The 20,988-nt window shown below is 40.8% G+C and overlaps 1 protein-coding gene across 5 annotated transcripts in view; it reads left to right on the top strand.

Annotated features, from left to right (window-relative positions):
• Positions 1-20,736, top strand: part of kaznb (kazrin, periplakin interacting protein b) — a 132,199-nt gene extending 111,463 nt beyond the window's left edge. For 3 of the 5 annotated variants that reach the window (XM_013908652.1, XM_013908653.1, XM_005724601.2), the window contains 13 exons: positions 5,870-6,061; positions 8,136-8,272; positions 9,674-9,844; positions 11,105-11,285; positions 11,432-11,565; positions 13,009-13,132; positions 15,606-15,796; positions 15,922-16,040; positions 17,810-18,041; positions 18,249-18,350; positions 18,819-18,985; positions 19,104-19,200; positions 19,499-20,736. In XM_013908652.1, coding sequence (XP_013764106.1) covers positions 5,870-6,061; positions 8,136-8,272; positions 9,674-9,844; positions 11,105-11,285; positions 11,432-11,565; positions 13,009-13,132; positions 15,606-15,796; positions 15,922-16,040; positions 17,810-18,041; positions 18,249-18,350; positions 18,819-18,985; positions 19,104-19,200; positions 19,499-19,660 — 2,009 coding nt within the window. In that variant the 3' untranslated portion in view covers positions 19,661-20,736. Of the gene's footprint in view, positions 1-5,869; positions 6,062-8,135; positions 8,273-9,673; positions 9,845-11,104; positions 11,286-11,431; positions 11,594-13,008; positions 13,426-15,605; positions 15,797-15,921; positions 16,041-17,809; positions 18,042-18,248; positions 18,351-18,818; positions 18,986-19,103; positions 19,201-19,498 lie in introns of those variants that run through there. The other 2 variants (XM_005724599.1, XM_013908655.1) reach the window with 2 other exon arrangements.
• Positions 20,737-20,988: the final 252 nt, after the last annotated feature.

The raw sequence follows: 20,988 nt of genomic DNA, 5'->3' as shown, positions 1-20,988 counted from the left end.
ACAGGGGTGTGTCCTTAGTCCCCTCTTATACTCACTTTTCACCCATGACTGTTCACCAATCCACACCAGTAACACCATTGTAAAATTTGCTGATGACACCACCGTCATAGGACTGATGGACAACAACGATGATTCAGCCTACAGAGAGGAGGTTCAGCATCTGAAGCGATGGTCTGATGACAACAACCTGCATCTGAACACATCCAAGACCAAGGAGATGGTAATCGACTTCAGAAGAACAAAGCGATCTGAGCACTCTACCCTCTACATTGATGGGGAGGAGGGAGAAAGGGTAGAAAGCTTTAAATTTTTCGGAGTCCACATCTTGGCCGACCTTACCTTAACATCTCCCACCAGGAAGGAAAAGCACAACAAAGGCTGTACTTCCTCAGGAAACTACGTCAGGCCCAATTACCCCAAAGACTGCTAGTAAACTTCTACCGCTCCACCTTCGAGAGCCTTCTGACCTACTGCTGCATACTCTGGTTCAACTGCTGCACCGCGGAGGACAAGAGGAAACTGCAGCAGGTGGTGAGGGCAGCAGAGCGGGCAATCGGTACTTCACTAACCCCCCTCAGAAACATCTATACTGGCAGACTTCAGCAGAAAGCCAGCACCATCATCAAAAACCCCCCACACCCTGGACACTTCCCTCTGGTAAACGTTACAGGTCCATCAGGTCAAAGACAAACAGACGCAACAGAAGTTTTTACCCACAGGTTATCAAACATGCCCTACCTCCACCCTGATTGAAGGATAACTGCACTCCATAAATCATATTTCTGTTTATACTTCAATGCAACCAACACCCCTACCTCTTTAAACTGTATTTATTATAACCTTATTTAGTATAGTTCCAACAGCACCCCCCCACTCAATGTGCAATATCACTGATCACACTGCACCTCTCAATGCACCTGCTAGTTAGATGGCATGTATGTGTAAGTATATAGATGTAAGCGTGTATGTGAAAATATGTGTGTGTGTGTGTGTGTATGTATGTACGGATGCATATGTGTATATATTCATATGTGTATGTATGTGCGTGTATGTTTGCAGGTGTATGTATAACTTGTACATATCTTTCTTGTGTAAATTTGTTAGTTATTGTGTAAATACTTACGCTATTGTGTACTTCACACACATGGAGAAATGCCAAACTGCCTTTCATTGTTCTTGTAACGGTGACAATAAGAAGCTATTCTATTCTAATTCAATACTAATCTTCTAAAAGAAGCCAAAGCTGTGGTTTGCACTTTGTGTGGTGCTGCACTTTTAGCTTAATAAGAGCTCATGCAGAAAAATGATTTGAAAGTTTTGGCCGGATCTTCTTTGTCTGCAGGAATAACTTCCTTCATATTTTTAACAAGTGTCTTGCCAACATGTTCGTTCCATGGAAGCTAAAGCTGTTCAACCAGACTGAACGGCCTCCTCTTGATTTTTCTGCCATGAAGCTGTCACATACATTTGTTTGTTACATTTTGTTTTATACAAGAAAAGGTGATCTCTTAGAGCCTAAAGTGAAAATCTCAGAAAACCCACCTACGCTCCTTAATGAAGGTTCATCAGGTATTTAAGAGAGAGGTGTGGGGTATTACAGCATGTGTGGATCTTAGAAAGCTCCGTGTGCCCTCGTTATCCAGCTCAGCTGTTTTCACTTACTGTACCGGAGAGATTAGAGGAGAACAGCCAGCACCACTGCCTCTGGGTTTGTCTTGTATACTGTACTTTTAAATTACACAAATCTGAATTGGCAGGAAGACCAAGGCGGAAAAATGACAACCATGCACATCATAGCTCCTCAAGGCAGAATGGTTAGCTGCTGTCACTGCAGAGATTTTTGACGCCCTGCTCGACTGTCAAATGTCATTCTAATGGTTTTGCTTATTAAAAATATTCCATGCTGCTGGAGAGGCTGCTCTTTATGATATCTTGTGGAACAAAAGTGCTTTGTTAAAAGGTACAAGTACACCCAAATTACAGAAATGTTACCATGCTAGCAGTTAGCTGCAAGGACTGTTGCAGGTTTGAGATATCTGTTCAATTCATCTGTGAAGGTTCTCAGGCATCCAGGTCATTGTAGCCTAAAGAGCTTGGAAAGAAGGTGTCTGTAGTCCCTGAAGACGTTTCACCTCTCATCCAAGAAACTTCTTGAGTTCTAAGAGCAACTGGTGGAGAGTCCCAGACTTTAAGCCCTATGAGACTGTCCCCAAGAGGGTCATGAACCCCCTATTGATCCTCTGCCTAATCACACCCACTCTGTGTGAAAAAAGGTGTGGGTCACAATCAGCCATGGTTGATTGTGAACCATTGTGAATCCTAGCCCCACCCTATCATGTGATCTGTTCAATTCAATTTTATTTATACAGCACCAAACCACAGCAACAGTTGCCTCAAAGGGATTTGTGTTGTAACATGTAACATATCATAACATTGTAACATCTATGATATAATAATAGAGAAAGTCCCCCAAAAATGAATCCATTCCTGCTGGGAAAAAACTTGGCGACAGTGGGAAGGAAAAAAATCCCCCTAACAGGAAGAAACCTCCAGCAGAACCAGGCCCAGGGAAAGCCGGTCATCTGCTGTGACCTGTCCGGTGTGATGGGAGGAAGACAGGATAAAATATACACTGTGGAAGAGAGTCCGAGGTTAATAATAACTAATGTTTAACTGCAGAGTGGTGTATAAACACATAGTGAGTGAAGAAGAAACACTCATGGGAAGCCCCCAGCAGCCCAGGCTTATTGCAGCATAACTAAAGGAGCATTCAGGGTCATCTGATTCAGCCCTAACTATATGCTTTATCAAAAAGGAAAATCGTAAGCCCAATTGAAAATAGAGTAGATCTATCCCCAAGAGTCCTGGAAAATGTGTTTAGATGTCTCATGAGAAATATTTTCCATTTCTAGTTAATCCACAAGCCTCACATTTAAAGTTCTCTGGAACTACTTCTACCATTTTTTTTTTTCTATTCGGTTTGTGGCCTCCTTCTATTAACCGGGACATTTTTTGTGCATAGTGAGACACAAACTGCTTTTAAAATGCAACAAGAGCATTAGCTTTAAATGGACTTTCTCATCCAAGTTTAATATTCCACCGTAGTGCACGTTAAGCATCTTTGATCAGTCATGTATACAAATGAGGCCACTTTAATCCTGCATATGGTTCACAGGAGACTAGTTCAGGTCTTTGACCACCAATCAACACATTTCCAACACCCACTTAACCTTCCCGGTGCCTCTGCTTTCTCTAACACCTCATCATAAGCCTACAGCTACTATATGTGCTCTCCTCAGCTGTGTGTGCGTGTGCGTGCTGGGTTTTAATAGCTCTGCTATGCAAGGAAAAGGGACAGAGATTGACCTGCTACTGACTGGCTTTGATGGACAAACTAATGGGAGGCTTGGATGAGAAGTTCATTGAATGGGACGCTGCTGAGTAGGAAGAGAGTGGGTTCTCTTCTTATGTGGGAGGACACTAATAGCTTTGCCAAGCTCTCTGCACAACCACTCAAAGCTCAGAGAGCATACTGCTTTGTGTGGCTTATATGACTCCTGTCAGTTTAAATTGCTTTTTTAGATTGCATAAAACAGTGTATATGGAGGTGAATTATCTGTAGGTACAGGCAATGGATGGCTCGCCTCTGTCGGCACCCTTTTCTTTATGTCCTTTCACTCTTTTTGAGATGTGAAACGATCACATACATCTGCAGAAGGAGTCTTAACTTTTATTTTTCCTCAAGTTTTACCACAATTTGAGTTGTTTAAAAGAAAAAAACTTCCTGCAGGTCCATTTCTGTGTATTTTAGCCTGTGTCTGCTGTGTGAGCCGATTTAATTGTGAAAGAGGATGATGCTGAAAATGAATGCAAAATTGGATTTGGGAGAAATGTGTTATTGATTCTTTGTAAGTTAAACACATTTCTCACTAAATCCACCGTAGATACCCTTAGGACAAAATGCTCACACTTTGTTATTGAGGTACAGCTTAATGGACATAACACAAGCGTGTAATGATGCTAATACTTGGCAACTAAAATGCAGCGATTTCCAAACTGACAGCTAATGACAAGAGTCGATCAGCATCCACATCGCAGTGAAACAAATATAAAGCGTCCTCAGAAATAATGTCCAATTCTGTCCAGTGTCATCAAAAGCAGCTGCCGGGCTCCCGTGACAAAAATAGGAGAGCCTGCAGGTAAACAGATGAATAAATGGATTTAAGCTGCAAGAAGGCCATGAGAGATTGCTCTCTCTGGGAAACAAACTCTTTTTGTCACATGCAGCACAGAGCTGCCCGCTGTGCTTCCAGAGTCCCGCGCTGACAGAGACCGATGGACTGTCCCCTCCTCTCTTATCGGAGCTGCTGCAGCCCCACAACGTCTGGCTGCAGGCCTGCTAAGACCTTCTCTTTTTTCCTCTGATGCAGGCTTCCTCACGTTGATGTCGGCTCTCTCTATAGTTTTATACAAAGTTTTGAAGGCATTGCCTTAAAAATTAGGGAGCACTCCACTTCTTTACTTGAAATATTGCTGTACGAACGACATCCCTCGATGATTTTCCAGTGTATGTGCTCTCAGTTTAACACGGGGTTAAATCGGGGTTACCTCTGAATTCTTGTTCCCAAGGCCCATGATGTTTTCGTGCGTGTGTGCGTTTGCTGTTGTTCTTTTGACACAGCCATCTATCAGACATTTAGCTTTTTTTTGAAGTTAACATCAGAGCCTTGAGTGACGCTAGCTTGATTGCAGATTCTTATTCATGCAACAGAAAGTAAAACTAATGCCTGTAATTCACACATACACAAATGCACACTCACACATTTATCCTTTTTTAAAATTGTTTAAAACTAACAATTTCTCACTGATTTGTTAATTAATTTTTTGTCTGTCGGATTCCCAACAGAAGTCACCCAACGTATTTTCCTGGACCTCAAAACTTGTTTTGTCTGAAAAATGTCAAAAGTTACTTATGCTTTCGAGCATATCTGCTAAGGTGATAAATCACTTTTTTTAACAAGAAAAATTGTTAATCAAACAGTTTTTTGACTAATTTTCTGCTTATTTAACTCGTGATTTATTAACCCATCATCCCTTATAAGATCCAAATAGCTTTTTTTTTTCTTTATGCAGCGCTCTATGGTATTGAGTTATTTTTTGGGGAAATTACAAATCTATCATTGCGTTTGCAGGTTTTATTCTATGCTGAAATGCTTTGGCTGACTGCGTATTTCATCTGTCTTTGTTCTTGCGTTCTTCTGGAACAGACCTTCTACCCTTTATGTGCGCAGTATAAATCATCGTGACACTTTTGCTAGTACGGGTTTCCTTCAATGGACTTTTTCATTGTTTCTGTCCTCTGGCTTTACAAATGTGTCCACCAGCTTGTGCCACTGCGTTCGCTCTTCAGTTTGTCCTCGCCTTAGTTCCCTGCTCATGTTTGCTTGCCTGTTTCCCCTGAGGGATATGAGGCATTGCACAGCTGAGGGAAAATACGGCACAGAGGAGCACAGCCCGAGTGTGTGCCGCTTATATTTTATTAAGTCTTATCAGGCTGCTGTCTCTTGCGTACTACCATCACCAGTGTTAGGCCTGAGTCTGTCACTCAGCATGTAACTACATTTCTGCAACACCTCTGGCAACATCTGAAGGGAAGCTGTAACTTTTGTGGTTTGATGTATTGAAGAATTTTATCACTTTTGTTATTAGTTCATATTTTTCCATTTCCTGTTGCATATTTTGCCCCTTTTGGACATCCCTGTAGTTTACTCTTTTATTTCCATCCTCCTTTCTAATTTTTTTCTGCACACTTACCCTCCATATTTATTCTATACATAATCTAAATTTGCAAACTCTTTCTCTCCTTCAGTGTTGCTCCGTGAAGAGGTGGTCCAGCTCCAAGAGGAGGTCCACCTGCTGAGGCAAATGAAGGACATGTTGACTAAAGACCTGGAGGAGACCCAGGGCGGCTGCTCTGCCAATCTGCTTTCTGCCACTGAGCTCCGTGTGCAGCTGGGTGACAAGGAGCAGGAGCTGGACCGTGCCAAGGAGGCCTTACAAGGTCAGAAGCAAACAGACATCTTGTCGTCTTGCCTAATCTACCAGAACCCCCGTGTTTCCAGCACCTACCTACTTCAAATGTACAGCAAATACAGCTGTCCAAGCTTTCATGGGGATGTTATGTCAAGCCAGAATATCTTGTAATTAAATGAAATCCACTTTGTCTTACCAAACAAAAGCAGATAGTATAAATTATTTTTTTTCCATTACATGACAAACATTGGGACATCAAAATGATCTACAAAGTCATTTTTTTGTATTCGTACAAAAACGTCTTCTGCATTGTGCTTTCTCACAGTAATTGCTTCAATTAAATGTTTCCAGGCAGCATATACAGTGGTGTGTGCATGGTCCAATAGGTTCATCTGTCCAAAGAAAATTGTTCCAGAAGTCTTGTGGTTTGTCTTAATGTGTCTTAGTGCCATGAACTTTAATATTTAACTTGCTAACTGAGGCCTGGGGAGGCTGATATGAAGCTTTTGGCCTTTTTGAAGTTTCTCTGAGCGTTTCACAATCTGAAATTCACAATCTTTTTCAGGGAGGGGTGGGGGCATTTGCGTGGGATGTCTACTTGTTGGAAGATTGGCTTGAATGTTTTCCACATGTGAATAATCTTTCTCTCTGTAGAAATGATGGACTTGAGATTGTTTGGAAATGTTTTTATCTGCCTCTGCTGAGACATAAAACGTTAGAAATGACTGTGTTTACTTTCTGTTTCACAGCTTTGAGGAAAAAACACAGTTTGTATGAAAATCTATAAAACAACTATTTATCCATTTATACTTCTGCATCTACCAGGTTTTCTTTGTATAAAACGGCTCACTTAAATGTTTTATATCTAGACAGTATATCTCTCACTGTCCGTGGTTTTACATTCAACTCTATACATTAAGAGTTATCATGTTCTTTACCGACTCTTAAGAACAAGCATGCCAAATAGCTGGGTGTTTTCCATTTTTGCATTTGTTTACTATAATTTTGGCTCTCTTCTTGTTGTGTGTGTGTGTGGGGGGGGGTGCATTAACTATCAAAATGACTTTTTGGGATTAGCTTCTCTTTACTAGAGCAACATATGTTGATTCATCTATTTCAAGCAAATAAGAATGATTCATTGATCAAAGCAGTGGGTGTAAATCATTAACTCAACAGCATTTTTCACATTCATCAAAATCATTCACAAGTAACAGCAGACCAATTACCATAATAGTAAAATTCCAGTGATTCTTCTGGGGCATAAATTAAAATGAGCAGGTAATCTCTGTCTTTATGTGGCTAAGTTGAAACATTAGTCATCCCGAGCTGATGAGCAGCCAAGTCAACTCCAGGTTCACCTCATTTTAATTAATGTCCATCGATCATGAGCGAAGAGCTTCGCTCGGACACTGATGTGTTAGGGGTGTTCTGTTTTTATTATTATGCAACACCACCATGTTTACATCTTTTTACAAAAAGCAAAGCCAGTCCTGCTTGAAACTCAGGCAGTTGTTTTTAGTTTAATGTTCTACCTTTGCGCGGTCCTTTCAACAGCTCATAGTGGTAAACTGCAGGCTTGTAAACCGTCATGTAACTGCGGCAAAACAGGTTTAAATGCTGTGTGATAAATGTGAGGACGCTGAACGCTGACAGGAGGAATGCATGTGCAGTTATGGAAAGTGCAGGTTCCACTTTTCCAGTTTTGCCTACCTGGTGAACCCGGGCTCTCATGAGAGCATTAGTATTGTTTCTACCTGCACAAAAGACCCACAGTTGCATCGCTGCTGTTGAGCTGAAAGTGAATGAAGTTGAAAGGAATCAGATCCAATCACGCTGTTTTCAGGATGAGTCCACAAAGACTCCACATGCCACCTGAAACCGAATGACTCAGGGATGATTACATCATTTTCTCCGGGCCCCGTCTTCTGAAAGTAAAGGGAAAAAGTAACTCATTAACAGAAGACACAGTGTCACCTAGTGGCTCTGTGGTGTAATTACAAAGCTTTGTCTTTGTTTACTGTTTGTCTACTGTCCAGTTTTCTGTTGTTGATGGACACATATGTGCTGCTCAGTGTCTCAATGTGTTTGCTTGTGTTTTGAAGCTATGAAAGCTGACCGTAAGCGGCTGAAGGTGGAGAAAGCAGACTTGGCGAATCAGATGCAGCAGCTGTACACAACACTGGAGAGCAGAGAGGAGCAGCTGCGAGAGTTCATACGCAACTACGACCAGCATCGAAAGGTAACGCTGTCAGGTTTTGTCTCTGTCTCTGTGTGCCTGCATTCCTATCCCAATTGTCAGTATATATTTTAAAAATAATAATAATAATAATCCAACCCACACGTAGAGGTATTTTGAATTATGGCTACCTTACATTTTGTTTTCTACCAAAATAAAAACAAGAAGTTTTTCAACTCTAAAAAGTTTAACCAGTCTGATAGCACTTCACTTAAATCTATTTTATATTTAAAACTAGTGAAAAGGGCGGTTTTTCATTTGTCCAGCTGTACAGAGATTTTTAATAATAATAATGGATTGGATTTATATAGCGCTTTTCAAGGCACCCAAAGCGCTTTACAATGCCACTATTCATTCACTCTCGCATTCACACACTGGTGGAGGCAGCTACGGTTGTAGCCACAGCTGCCCTGGGGCAGACTGACAGAAGCGAGGCTGCCATATCGCGCCATCGGCCCCTCTGGCCAACACCAGTAGGCAGTAGGGTAAAGTGTCTTGCCCAAGGACACAACGACCAGGACAAAGAGCCCGGGGATCGAACCGGCGACCTTCCGGTTACAGATACGCTTCCCAACCCCCTGAGCCACGGTCGCCCCTGTTTTAACAGTTAGCGTTTTTACAGTTCTATCCATTTATAGACTGTACATGAAAGATGGATGTAGCCACGGTGACGTCATGGTTTGTGTATTCCCATTTTGGTACTTTGGGTATGTCTTAGTAATTAGCAGTGTTTTCACACCTTGAGTCATTTTATTGTGGTCCCATCAGCAGATAGGTTTGACACTTTGTGACTTTCCCTGTGGTTTGGTTTCATTTCACACAGAGAAAAATCCAAGTGAACCACAATGTGTCATTACAAACCACGTAAGAACATTCAGTCTGCTTATAGACCAGATGTGTCTGGGGCATGAGCAGCAAGTGTAAATACAGGAAGGTGTTGCATTCTGGACTATTTGAGAGCATGGAGAATTTATAATCTTTTCATGCCTCTTTGCCAACCCTTACTGACTTGTGCGCATATAGTATAGTTCAGTTTAAACAGACTAAACATCGCAGGTGTGGAAACACCTTCGGATATTAATTAGCACTGTTGACAGGCTTAACTGTTTCTCTACGATGTAACAGTAATAACTGCTTCATAAAAACATAGACGCTAGCATAAAACATGAATAAAGCCTTCAAAATGTCTATAAAGCCACACAACCACATAATAGTCTGTCTTGCTTATCACTTTGTCTTAGTTGCAACAGTCCGTAACTGGAATTACTAAAAAAACAGCAGCCACCCTTTTCAAAACCATACAGCAACACACGATGTGTGCTGCTTCACTCAAAAATTTTTTCGGATCATTCAATGTGACTTTGATGTGAAATCACGATAACTGTATGTGTGCGATTTCTGCAGGAGAGTGAGGATGCAGTGAAAGCCCTGGCAAAGGAGAAGGACGTGCTGGAGAGGGAGAAGTGGGACCTGAGGAGGCAGACCAAAGAATCCACAGAGCAGGCCAACGTCTTGCGTTCTCAGCTGGATATGAAGGAGAACAGGATTAAAGAACTGGAGGCCGAGCTCACAATGGTGAGTCGGACGGAGTCACAACTTTGCTAAAGTTATTAAACCGCAGCGGAGTCACCTCCACTCTTAGCTGGTAAACGTGGCACAAATGCAAAGAAGGTCACATGTTCATATCAGTTCAGACGCATGCAATATGCCACTTCCTCAGTCTGGAGCAAAGCTTAATGCTTTGAGAGAAAGAAATTCATGCCTTATCTCTGTGCTGCTGTGTCAGTCCCTCATAGGTACACTTGTCAGTCTGTGTGTCATTAATCTCTCTCCTCCCTCAGCAAGTCACAGCCACCCACAGATCCTCACATCACGCTCCATCACAGATCACATTTGTTGGCACTTCAGTGCCAGAGCTGCATCACTGTCAAGCCACACAATATCATTGTCTCCTTCTTTTCTTTAAAATGTTGTTGCTTTCTCTGCCGCTAAACTCAACTTTCTCCAGTCTGTCCTCTCTCAGAGGCTTTCAGTAAAAAAATATAGAAATAAAGTCCTATGGAAAGTGATGAATACATTCGGTTTATAACACTGGCTATTTTCTAACTTCAGCATATCTCAGGAATAGACCATCCTGTTGCACTTTCTAATGTTTAAAACCCACAATACTTGAAGGATCAGTCACAACGTAGCACTGATCATCATGTCACAGTGCAGCGCTCTGCTGGAACCCCTCAGCTCCCGCCATTCCCATGGATGTTTCTTTGACAGGTAACACCCAGTTAAACAGTGCTGCAGAATAAATGCGTGCTCCCTGATGGCAGCGGCCTCCACCAGCAGGGTTATGCACCCGGCCACACCCATAAAACGACAGAACTAGGAATGGCAAGAGGAATGTAACAAAGAGCAACAAAAGCTAACAGATAACAGTCCGATTGAGCATGCAGAAGGATGTGTCACAACAAGCCCGATCATCAAAGGCCCCACCCTGAAACCCACAATACTTGAAGGATCCTCTGCCACTCACGAGGTCCCATGTCGTTTCCCGGAGAGGCAAAATATTAGGCAGATGTTTTCAGAGTTTCATTAAAAAAAACAGCTGGTACTCAGTTGGTCGTGTGAGATTTATTCTGATGATTTCCAACTTAAAAAAGTGGGCTTCTTAATGACTCTGTGTCCAGTGTCACAGCCAGTGGAATAAACTATAGCCTGTCTAATCTTATGTCGTGTATACTGATCCTTGTAATTATAGTTTGTCCTGTAATGTTAACATCTTTGTCCCTGTTCACTCTCATGCTAATTTTCTGTTATTTATTTATTTATTTTTCTTCTTAGGCAAAGCAGTCTCTGGCCACACTGACTAAAGACGTACCAAAACGCCACTCAGTGGCTATGCCAACAGAACCGGTGGTGAACGGCAGTCAGGAGTGGGTGATGCACGCCGACCTTCCGCTCACGGCCGCCATCCGCCAGAGCCAACAGACCCTCTACCACGGACACACCACAGACAGACAGGGTAGGTTTCCTTTTCCTCCTTGCCTCGCGGCCTCTTTGCTACTTGGTGTTGCTTTTACTAACACAGGGTTTTTTCAAGGAGGTTTCTCATACTAACTGTGGGAATCTGCAATATCGGTGTGTTTGTGTGTTTGTGTGACGCCTCAGCTGTGGTCAGGATCAGCCCCTGCCACTCACGTCAGCCTTCTGTGATCTCTGAAGCCTCTGCGGCTGATGGAGACCGCTCGTCAACGCCAAGTGACATCAACTCACCTCGTCACCGGACCCACTCCCTCTGCAATGTAAGAGCTGCCTGGCCCCCTCGACCAAGTAATCACACCTCCGCAATCTTCTGTTAGTGCCTCGCTCCACTCTGCCTTCTCTTGTCTGTTCCTCTGTACTGTCAGCTTCATGGGCTCTGCTTGCCTGCTCAGTGCCGGTGTTGGAGTTCTTTTGTTTTTTCATAAGCAACAGTTTGGCATTGCACTAGCTTGGCACTGTGTATTTCATGCCTAATCTTTCAATATGAGTAAGTATGAAGCCAACGTCAGCAACTGGTTAGCTTAGCTATACAGGGAGACTGTAAGTTACTCTATCTGGTGAAAAAGGTTATTAACTACTGTATTAAATATATTTTAAATATCATTTTTGATAATTAATCCCTCCATTCTGATAGCTTTACAGTTATTTTGGTGTTCATGCAATAATTATTAGAACTAATTTGCTCGCAGTCGTGAAAAAGAGAGAATGCTTTTTAAGAAGAAGTTTCAAGTTCAATAGCAATTGTTGCTTTACGCTCTCACTCTGTATTTGACACAATGTCAAACATTTTAGCAAATAAACATAACAAACACCAATGTGTCACAAAGTGTTGTGAATATTTGTGTAACCACAAACTTTGTAGCCAGTGACACAAATGTATATACAGAAAATGTTGTTCAAAATGGACAAAACAAGAATGATGCTATTACATCATCAAAATAGCTACATGCATCTCAATATGAAATATAATTTTATTCTTAAGACGAGTAGAAACCTGAACCTATAAAACTGAAAATGTTGGGCCGAACCTCTTTATCTTTGAATTCTGTTTTCAGTCCCATTCAGGCTTCTTAATATAAAAGCATGACATCATTGTAACAAGTCAACTGGTTAATTGTCCTCCCTGCTAGATACATAACAATCGACTGTAAGTAATATTATAGACTGGTGTGGCAAACTGGTAACTTGGCCTCAAAGTGACAGATCATGTAAACTTAAATAATGGGTGCATAAAAGTCCCCAGCGTTCCTCCTCTGGAGCATAAAAACTGTGCACCGGGAGCTTCGAGGCTACGGTTTTCATGGTTGAGCAGCTCCTGTAAGTGTAATATGCAGGTAGCCTGGTACTCTTGTTCATATAGTGTATTTAACATGAAGTTCAATGAAGAAGCAGTTAAGTCTCTGGTTGAATTCACTCACTTTTTACAGCCAGATCCAAAGAAGTAAATGATAAACAACTTTTGACATAAGGCTAATTTTACGCATAATGCTGGAAAAAATAGTTGATCCTTCAAATGCAAGATAAAAATTTAAAATGCAGCGTAAATTCAGCGTAAATGACAAAAAGCTTTGGTATTTGTCTGGATTCAGTTGGTTGCATCTCTCTCTCTCTCCTTACTCATCATGAAAGTTTATAAAAATGTGAAACTACAGTCTGGCTTTAAGGCAGCTGATTAACGCGGCTTTCCTATCTCCTCTGCTCAGTCTATGGAGGACCTTGAGGACCAGAAGCGGAAGAAGAAGAAGGAAAAGATGACACTGGGATCCCTATCAAGGGTGTTCGCTCGGGGCAAGCAGCGCAAGTCACTGGATCCTGGCTTGTTTGATGGTACAGCCACCCCTGATTATTACATAGAGGAGGATGCCGACTGGTGATGCTGAGTGTGTGAGTGCATGTGTGTGTTGAGTTTTTGTAGATATCCTCTTGGCTTTAACTGTGAGTGAAGACTGTCTGTGGATTTATCTGGAGGCGAAGGATTTTGAATTTTAAAGAAAAGCCCTTAAAGTCACTGCTATCACCATAAATGTACAGTATATTGCCCTAAAATTGTATGTTTGTAAATTAGATATATATTTATAGTTGTACATGTATGCATATGTACATATGTTTACACACACACACACGCATATACACACGCGCATATACATATATATATATGTATATATATATATATATATATATGGGTTACTCTTTCTTTCATGTAGACATATTTATGCTGTATTATTATAATTGTCTTAATGTTTTATGCTTTTTTTTTATATAACTGGAGACTTGAAGTACTGCTGTTCATATGTAAATAGGAGCTATTGTGAAACTAGTGTTTTACTGTAAATGCTATTTGTTTTTTGTTACTTTTACAGTTGCTTTTTTCATACTTTGGAACATTTATTTCCATATTATTCACAGTCTTGCAGGCCCAAATCTTACTATGAAAGGATAGAAATGATAAATTACTAGACTTTTGGTTTCCTGTTGGTTTGAAAACACTCGTTGAGAGGTAATTCTGCTACAGGATTGTCATCACGTTCCTATAAATGCTGGCTCACAATGATTTATTTACAGCACTGTGGGCACCAGGGAAGTTTTTTTGTGGATATTTTGTAAGCTAGTAATCATTTTAATAATGCTCTCGTACTGGCCATTGAGGGTTTCTAGAGTCGGTCTTCTGTAGAAATTGTAGATGTGAGCAGGCGTATTCAGACGCACCTCCCTCACCTGCTGTCAAAACCATGTGCAAGTGCCAAAGTTTAAAGACTCAGTCACTCCATCACTGTTAGCACTAGCCTCGTAACATTGTTTATGTCTGACTCATTTTTTACAGAGAGCTATCTAACATGTGCCTATACGAGATGAACGAATGTGCATTAAACACGTGCATGATCCCTCTGTGTTTCTTTGGTTAGACATCCATTCATTGCCAACCAAATTAATAATCTCTGCAATCCTGTGTTGCTCCTTTGTAGCCCTACCCATTTTTACCAGGTTATCTTTTCCTTGCATTTTGAATGCATGATCCTCCCCTTATTTTGCTGTTTTTTGTTTTTTATATTTGTATAGAATCCCTCCTCATTTTATAATTTTCCTTTTTTCCTTTCCTTTTTTTTTGCAAATGTGGCTCTAACAAATCTGTTAAATGTTTGTAATTTAGAAAATGTTGCATAAAAGATTAAATCTATTGAAGTATTTTATTTAAAAGAAATGAGACAAACAAGTGACTTCAAATATTTATCTGCTGCAGCTGTCGCAGCCAGATGTCGAGGAGGTTTTAGCATTTTCAAAGTGAATTATAATTGAAATGAAATCTTATTTTAAAAATAAAACCACTAACTGAATAAATCCAATGTGGCAGTTTTCTATTTCGTGAGTAATGTTGGGTTGGTTTTTTGGGTTTTTTGTTTGTTTCTTTTGTCCCAGTCTAACGTGTGTGTCTCCCTCTCCTCCTGCCATTTCTAATGGCAACTCTCTCCTGCCAGTGAGTAACTCCTCATCTGTGATTACCAGCTGTCTGTTTCTTACACTCTGGGGATTATTCATATTACGTATCATGTCCATTGAAGAGTACCAGTTTGTGTCGTTTGTTTTTTGAAAACTCTCTGGAAAGATGGTGGGATTTGCATGCAGCCTTTTTTTCAGCATGTTGAGACGAATCAGTTCATCCTGGATTCGTTGGTTCGGTATGAATCAGTGTTTCCTGTTTTTTTTTTGTTTTGTTTTTTGTAGATGAGGGGCTGATGGGCAGAAGCATGATGTTTTATGAATAATCCCTTTGTCTCTAATACATGATCCTAATGGTCTTAAGTCTCCTCATATGCCTCAGTTACTAGTGTTGTAACGTCTTTTACTAAGCAGTAGTTTTAGAACTGACCACCACACTGTCACAGAAGAACCAAAAGACCTCTGTATTCCTGATTTCAACTACTGTTTTCTATTTAGACGCATTTAAATGTGCAGTCCTATCTACTTAAAAAAACAAAACAAAAAAAACAAAGCACAGTTCATTCAAAGATACTGGCCGTCTCCAGTAAAATAATCTGGCGCCATCTAGTGGTTATACAACAATTTATTTTCTCACGTGAATGAATTGATCTTGGTATGCAGATTTCTCCTCAATATACAGAAAAAACTGTAGTGTACTATCCCAAATGTAGTTTAGTATGGTTCCACTTTAAGGTAGATGAAATACTTTTTGTTCTGCTCCCTTCTGAGTGTCTCCAGATGTGTAATCTGATTTGATTTTCATATCCAACTGACCCTGAAATTCTCCTGTATGCCACACCGTAACTTCTCCTGACCAATCCAGACTCTGATAGCCTCACACAGCAAAGCCTGTCTGATGGAGAGGAGCAGCTGGACCGCCTCCAGCAGGCGGAGCTGACTCGAAACACATGCATGTCACTGTGGAGGGCAGGTGCAGTGCAGGCCTGGCTGGAGGTTGTCATGGGAATGCCCATGTACATCCGAGCCTGCTCTGAAAACGTCAAAAGTGGGAAGGTATGATTTGGTACATGTTGCTTTTTGCTGTTTGTTTACCTGTGTGTGATGTTGTTTGATGTTAGCAGATGGACATGTTGAGGTGTTGTGTTTGTTTGATAGAGAGCTATATTTCTGCTCTTTAGGTGCTTCTAGGCCTGACGGATGATGATTTAGAGCTGGGCCTGGGTATCAGTAATCCAATTCATCGCAGGAAAATAAGATTGGCTATTGAGGATTACAGGAGAGCTGAAGGGGACCAAGGGTGAGTAACAGCCAAATAAAACTGCAGAATAACTAATGTCATGTTTTGGGGGGGTTAAAAAAAACATGACCTCAAAATCTTCATTTTCTCTGTGCATACTTTTCTTTAAAAATATACAGACAGGGATAAAAATGGAACGTTTTGAGTTAAATATGTGCCACTGAAGCAGACATTTCTGGCTCAGAGTATGAGAGACGACTCCATCCATTTTCTACCACTTATCCAATTCAGGCTGGAGCATGTCCCAGCTGTCACTGAGCATGAGGCGAGGTACACCCTGAGCAGGTTGCTAATCTGGTGGACTGCTAACACAGAGAGACATTCACACCTATGGCCAATCTAGAATTCCACTTAATCTAACATGCATGTCTTTGGGAGGAAGCTGTAGTAGTATGAGTTAACACACGCAGGTGCAGGGAGATCATGCGAGCTCCACAAAGAGAGGTCTCAGCTGGCCTTTCATTTTGAACCCAGCAGCTCCTTGCTGTGTCTGCCAAGAGAAAGCTTGTGTGATAAGAAGCCTTTAAAGCTATGTATTGAAAAATATATATATTTTATATATTTTAAATAATGGATATCAACACGAAACTTTCCAAGTCACTTTTATTTAGATGGGTTTTCTGAAATTTTAAGTTTAATATGCATGGGTATTATATCAAAGGATATTCAGTAATATGTATATATGCACTTCAGACACAGAGAAGTAAAAGAAACACCTAAATGTGTATTTTAGGACGCTTTTCTGTACTTGTTTTACTTGCTTAGTCTGATAAATGCTCCCAAATAAAGGCAGGAATATAAGTAGCAAATTTTCCACCTTAATGGTTTTTCTTTATTTTTACTACTTTCTACATTGTAGATACATGCTCAAGACATCAAATATGAAGCAGGATTAATGGAATTATGTAGCAAAGAAAAAATTATGAATAACTATAAATATGTTTTATATTTTAGATTCCTCAAAGTAGCCATCCTTTGCTTTGCTGACAGCACTCCAAACCCTTGGCCTTCTCTCAATGGGCTCCATGATGTAGTCACCTTAAATGGTTTTCACTTCATAGGTGTGCCCTGTCAGGGTTCATTTGTGGACTTTCTTGCCTTCTTAATGGGGTTGGGGCCATCAGTTATGTTGTGCAGAAGTCGGGTTCGTACACAGATGACAGCCCTATTTGACAACTGTTACAATTCATATTATGTCAAGAACCAATCAGCTAAGTAAAGAGAAACGACAGTCCATCATTACTGACCGATTGGAGTCATTACAGGACAATGACCCCAAACACACCTCCAGGTTGTGTGAGGGCTATTTGACCAAGAAGGAGAGTGATGGAGTGCTGCGCCAGATGGCCTGGCCTCCACAAACCTAAACGCAGTCGAGGTGGTTTGGGATGAGATAGATCGCAGAGTGATGGCAAAAGTGCTCAGCATCTCTGGGAACTCCTTCAAGACTGTTGTAAAACCATTTCAGGTGACAAACCTCATGACGCTCATTGAAAAAATGCCAAGAATGTGCACAGCTTTAATCAAAGCAAAGGGTGGATAGTTTGAAGAATCTGAAATGTTAAACATGTTTTGAGTTATTTCACACTTTTTATGCCTTCAATGAGAATCCACAATGTAAATAGTCATGAAAATAGATACTATTTAGTGTGACTGGTAATGTGTATATGTATATATAGATATAATGCATTTGAGTAAAACAACATAAGGAGTGCATGAAATATGATGTATTTAAAATAAATGTTATTGTTTGATATTGCTGATTGCAGATTATCAAAAGCATCTGAGATGGACCATCACTGGGTTGCAACATCATGGCTGAGTGATGTCGGACTGCCTCAGTACTCCCAGATCTTTCAGTCTCACTTGGTGGACGGACGAGTGCTTAACTCTTTGAACCGCAGAGACCTGGAGAGATTTCTCAACATCAGTGACCAGTTCCATCAGACCAGTCTACTTCTGGGAATCCAGCTGCTGCAGATGCTCAGCTTTGATAAAGAGGTCAGACTATATGATGACAGATTCATGACTGGAGTTATTCAGCAATCTTTCTTCGATCACTGCATGACTTTCACTCAGCTACAGTGACAAAACTACATGCTTATCTGCGGTAGCTGGAGTCACACAGTAGCTTGTAATGCTCCATTATCTCATTGGCCTCTGCCACATTAGTGCTTGCACTGCTATCTTTGTGTGGTGTTTTTAAAGGCCCTGCAGGCACGGCGGACAAAATGCGAGCACCAAAACCGGGATCCCATTGTTTGGACATGTCACAGAGTGATGAAGTGGATCAGAGACATTGACCTCAAGGTGGGTGGGGCGGTCAGTGATGGCATTCCCCTCTGCGCTGGAGATTTCTTTGCCAGACTGGAACCAGATACCACAAAGTATGGGTTTTTAAGAATCCCTCAAAAATAATGATAGCTTTGTTTCTTTGAAGCCTCAAACCACTGAAAGAATACAGAAGAATAACAGTAGTGTACACTCAGTAATGGGGAATAGACCACACAGCGTGAGGGGTTTTTATTTTAGTTCTGCAATATACCGACATACTTATTTTGGGCAACATGTGGTGAACACTTATTATGACCCACAAAGACAAACCAAAACTGTTTTTAAAAGCTTTTTTGTTGTGTACTTGTAATTACTACCAAATTAAACGTTAAGACCAGGGAGCGATTTCTGCAAGGTTAGTTATTTTTCAGCTAACACTCACTGATGAGCACACTGAGCAAACTGCATCATCTTAATCCAACGCTTCTCTCTTGCGTTGCTCAGGAGTTTGCAGACAATCTTCAGGGTAAAGGGATTCATGGTGCAGTGATGGCTTTGGATCAGTCTTTCGACACAGATGCCATGGCCAAAGCCCTGGGCATCCCCAGCAACAAACGCATGCTTCATCGGCACCTGTATGAAGAGATGAAGTCACTCGCTGTCCCTCTCAGGTAGATTAAAAGTCCTACTTGCATACCTTCATATTCTATCCTGTAAATACATTTGTATGTATATATTCTTGGATGCAATCCCCAAACAACAACGTCTTGTAACACCTTATGTTTATAGTAATACCGAGCAGGAGACTGAGGTGATTGGTTGTTCCTCTCCTGTCGCTGTTAACCGTTTTGCTGATGAGAGGATGTCTATAAGAAGATCCGGAAAGGTATTAGACAAACTTTATAAAGACTGAAATGTGCAGCGCTGTGCAGATCCTTTTTGATATTTCACATGTTTAGATATATACTAAGTATGTGAGTACACTAGAATAAGAAAAGAAGAATCAGTAGTTGGCTACTAAAGTCTTGTGGTCAGATTCAAACTGAGGATTCTGATATAAGACCATCATAAACACTAACACTAACACTAACATTTTTAGCTGATAATGTTTTATAAACAGGCAAATGTCTCATCTTTAAAGAAACTCCATATTCTGTTTTCAGCCTTTTTGATTTTTTTTCCAGAGTCCGCTGAGGTTACGAGCAAACAGCCACTCAGTGGAGCGAAGTCTGGGCTTCCACGGCAGCTGCAGCTCTCTGCCCAGAGAGGCCAGGGTTCAGGCGGTTCCCCGAGCCAAAGGCAGCCCGATGCACACCTACAAGAGTGTCGAAATCACCAACGTCTGAACCAGCTTCAGCCATCGAGATCTTAACCATTGTTTACATTTTTGTTGTGTTGCAGTTGTTTACAGCTGAGAGACACTCACACTGAGCCACACTAGAATTATAGGAAGAGAATGTCTTAAAGGGGTATGCCACTCGATTTAGTAATCTGACATCTTTAGAGAAGCATTTACTGAAGACAAATAAACTTTATCATTGTGACCTGATGGACTTGAAAGGAAGATAACTTAATAGCTAGGTTCATTTTTTATTTTAATTTATTTTTAAACTACGTATTCCAAGACTTTTATATATTATTGGAAAAATCATATTTGTATGATAGATGAGAAGGCTTAAAACAGGCTTCACACAGTTATATAATTGAAATTAGTGCTCTTTTAATGCCTTATATTACACAGGTCCATATGATCTTCACAGCACTGTTACTATTTATTACTGCTACTTTTTAACATGTTTGTTTTTTAAGCTGCAAGTGAAAAACTCTGTTAATGACAAAAGAAAAGTTGTTATAACTTACTTTCAGTGTAAAGATACAGCACATATCAGCTGTTATTCAGAATAGATGAGGGCCCTGTTCTTCATACATGGCTAACCCAGTTAACCAGACATGAACACTGGATTTGTTGACTGGATGTTTTCTAAAATCACAGAAAGCTGTACAGAACAGAGACATCTGGAGTGCGATTAAGGTGATGTGTTTTTTGGGGGTTTTTTTGCAACTTACAAAGTACATTTAAATTACCAATCATACGTCAAAGGACTGTAAATTAGTATTCAGTTTTAGAGGCATTCACAGGTGTACTACAAGAGCTTTGAGATGGTTGAAGACAGCTATTTTGTTAGGTACACGTTGTTAGGTTCAGCTGCTTAGTAACACAAATATTTAATCGGCCAATGACAATCCCAGTGGCTCAGTTCATTTACATAGACGATAGACATGGTCAAGAGGACCTGCCAAAGCATCAGAATGGGGAAGAAAGGTGATTTCATTGACTCTGAATGTGGCGTGATTGTTGGTGCCGGGCTGGTTTAAATATTTCAGAAACTGCTTATCTGCTGGGATTTTCCCAGTCATCCCTATCTCCACAGTTTACAGAAAATGGGCCAAAAAAGAGAAAATATCAAATTCGTGGCAGTTTTCTAAGACGAGAAGCCTTGCTCATGTCCAAGTAGAATCAAAAATTGGTTGTAAACCCAATTTACAACCAAGGCATGCAGGACAGCAGCCATGCTGAAGACTGATTCCATACTGGGACTTGAACCTGTGTCAACTTTGTGGAAAAAACAGAAATCCTACAACTGCTAGACCATACGGGACTTAAATGAAGAAG

This window comes from Pundamilia nyererei, unplaced genomic scaffold (assembly GCF_000239375.1).
Source record: "Pundamilia nyererei isolate P.nyererei 1_Seehausen unplaced genomic scaffold, PunNye1.0 scaffold00012, whole genome shotgun sequence".
Lineage (NCBI taxonomy): Eukaryota > Metazoa > Chordata > Actinopteri > Cichliformes > Cichlidae > Pundamilia > Pundamilia nyererei.
This window is presented reverse-complemented; position numbering and strand designations above follow the sequence as displayed.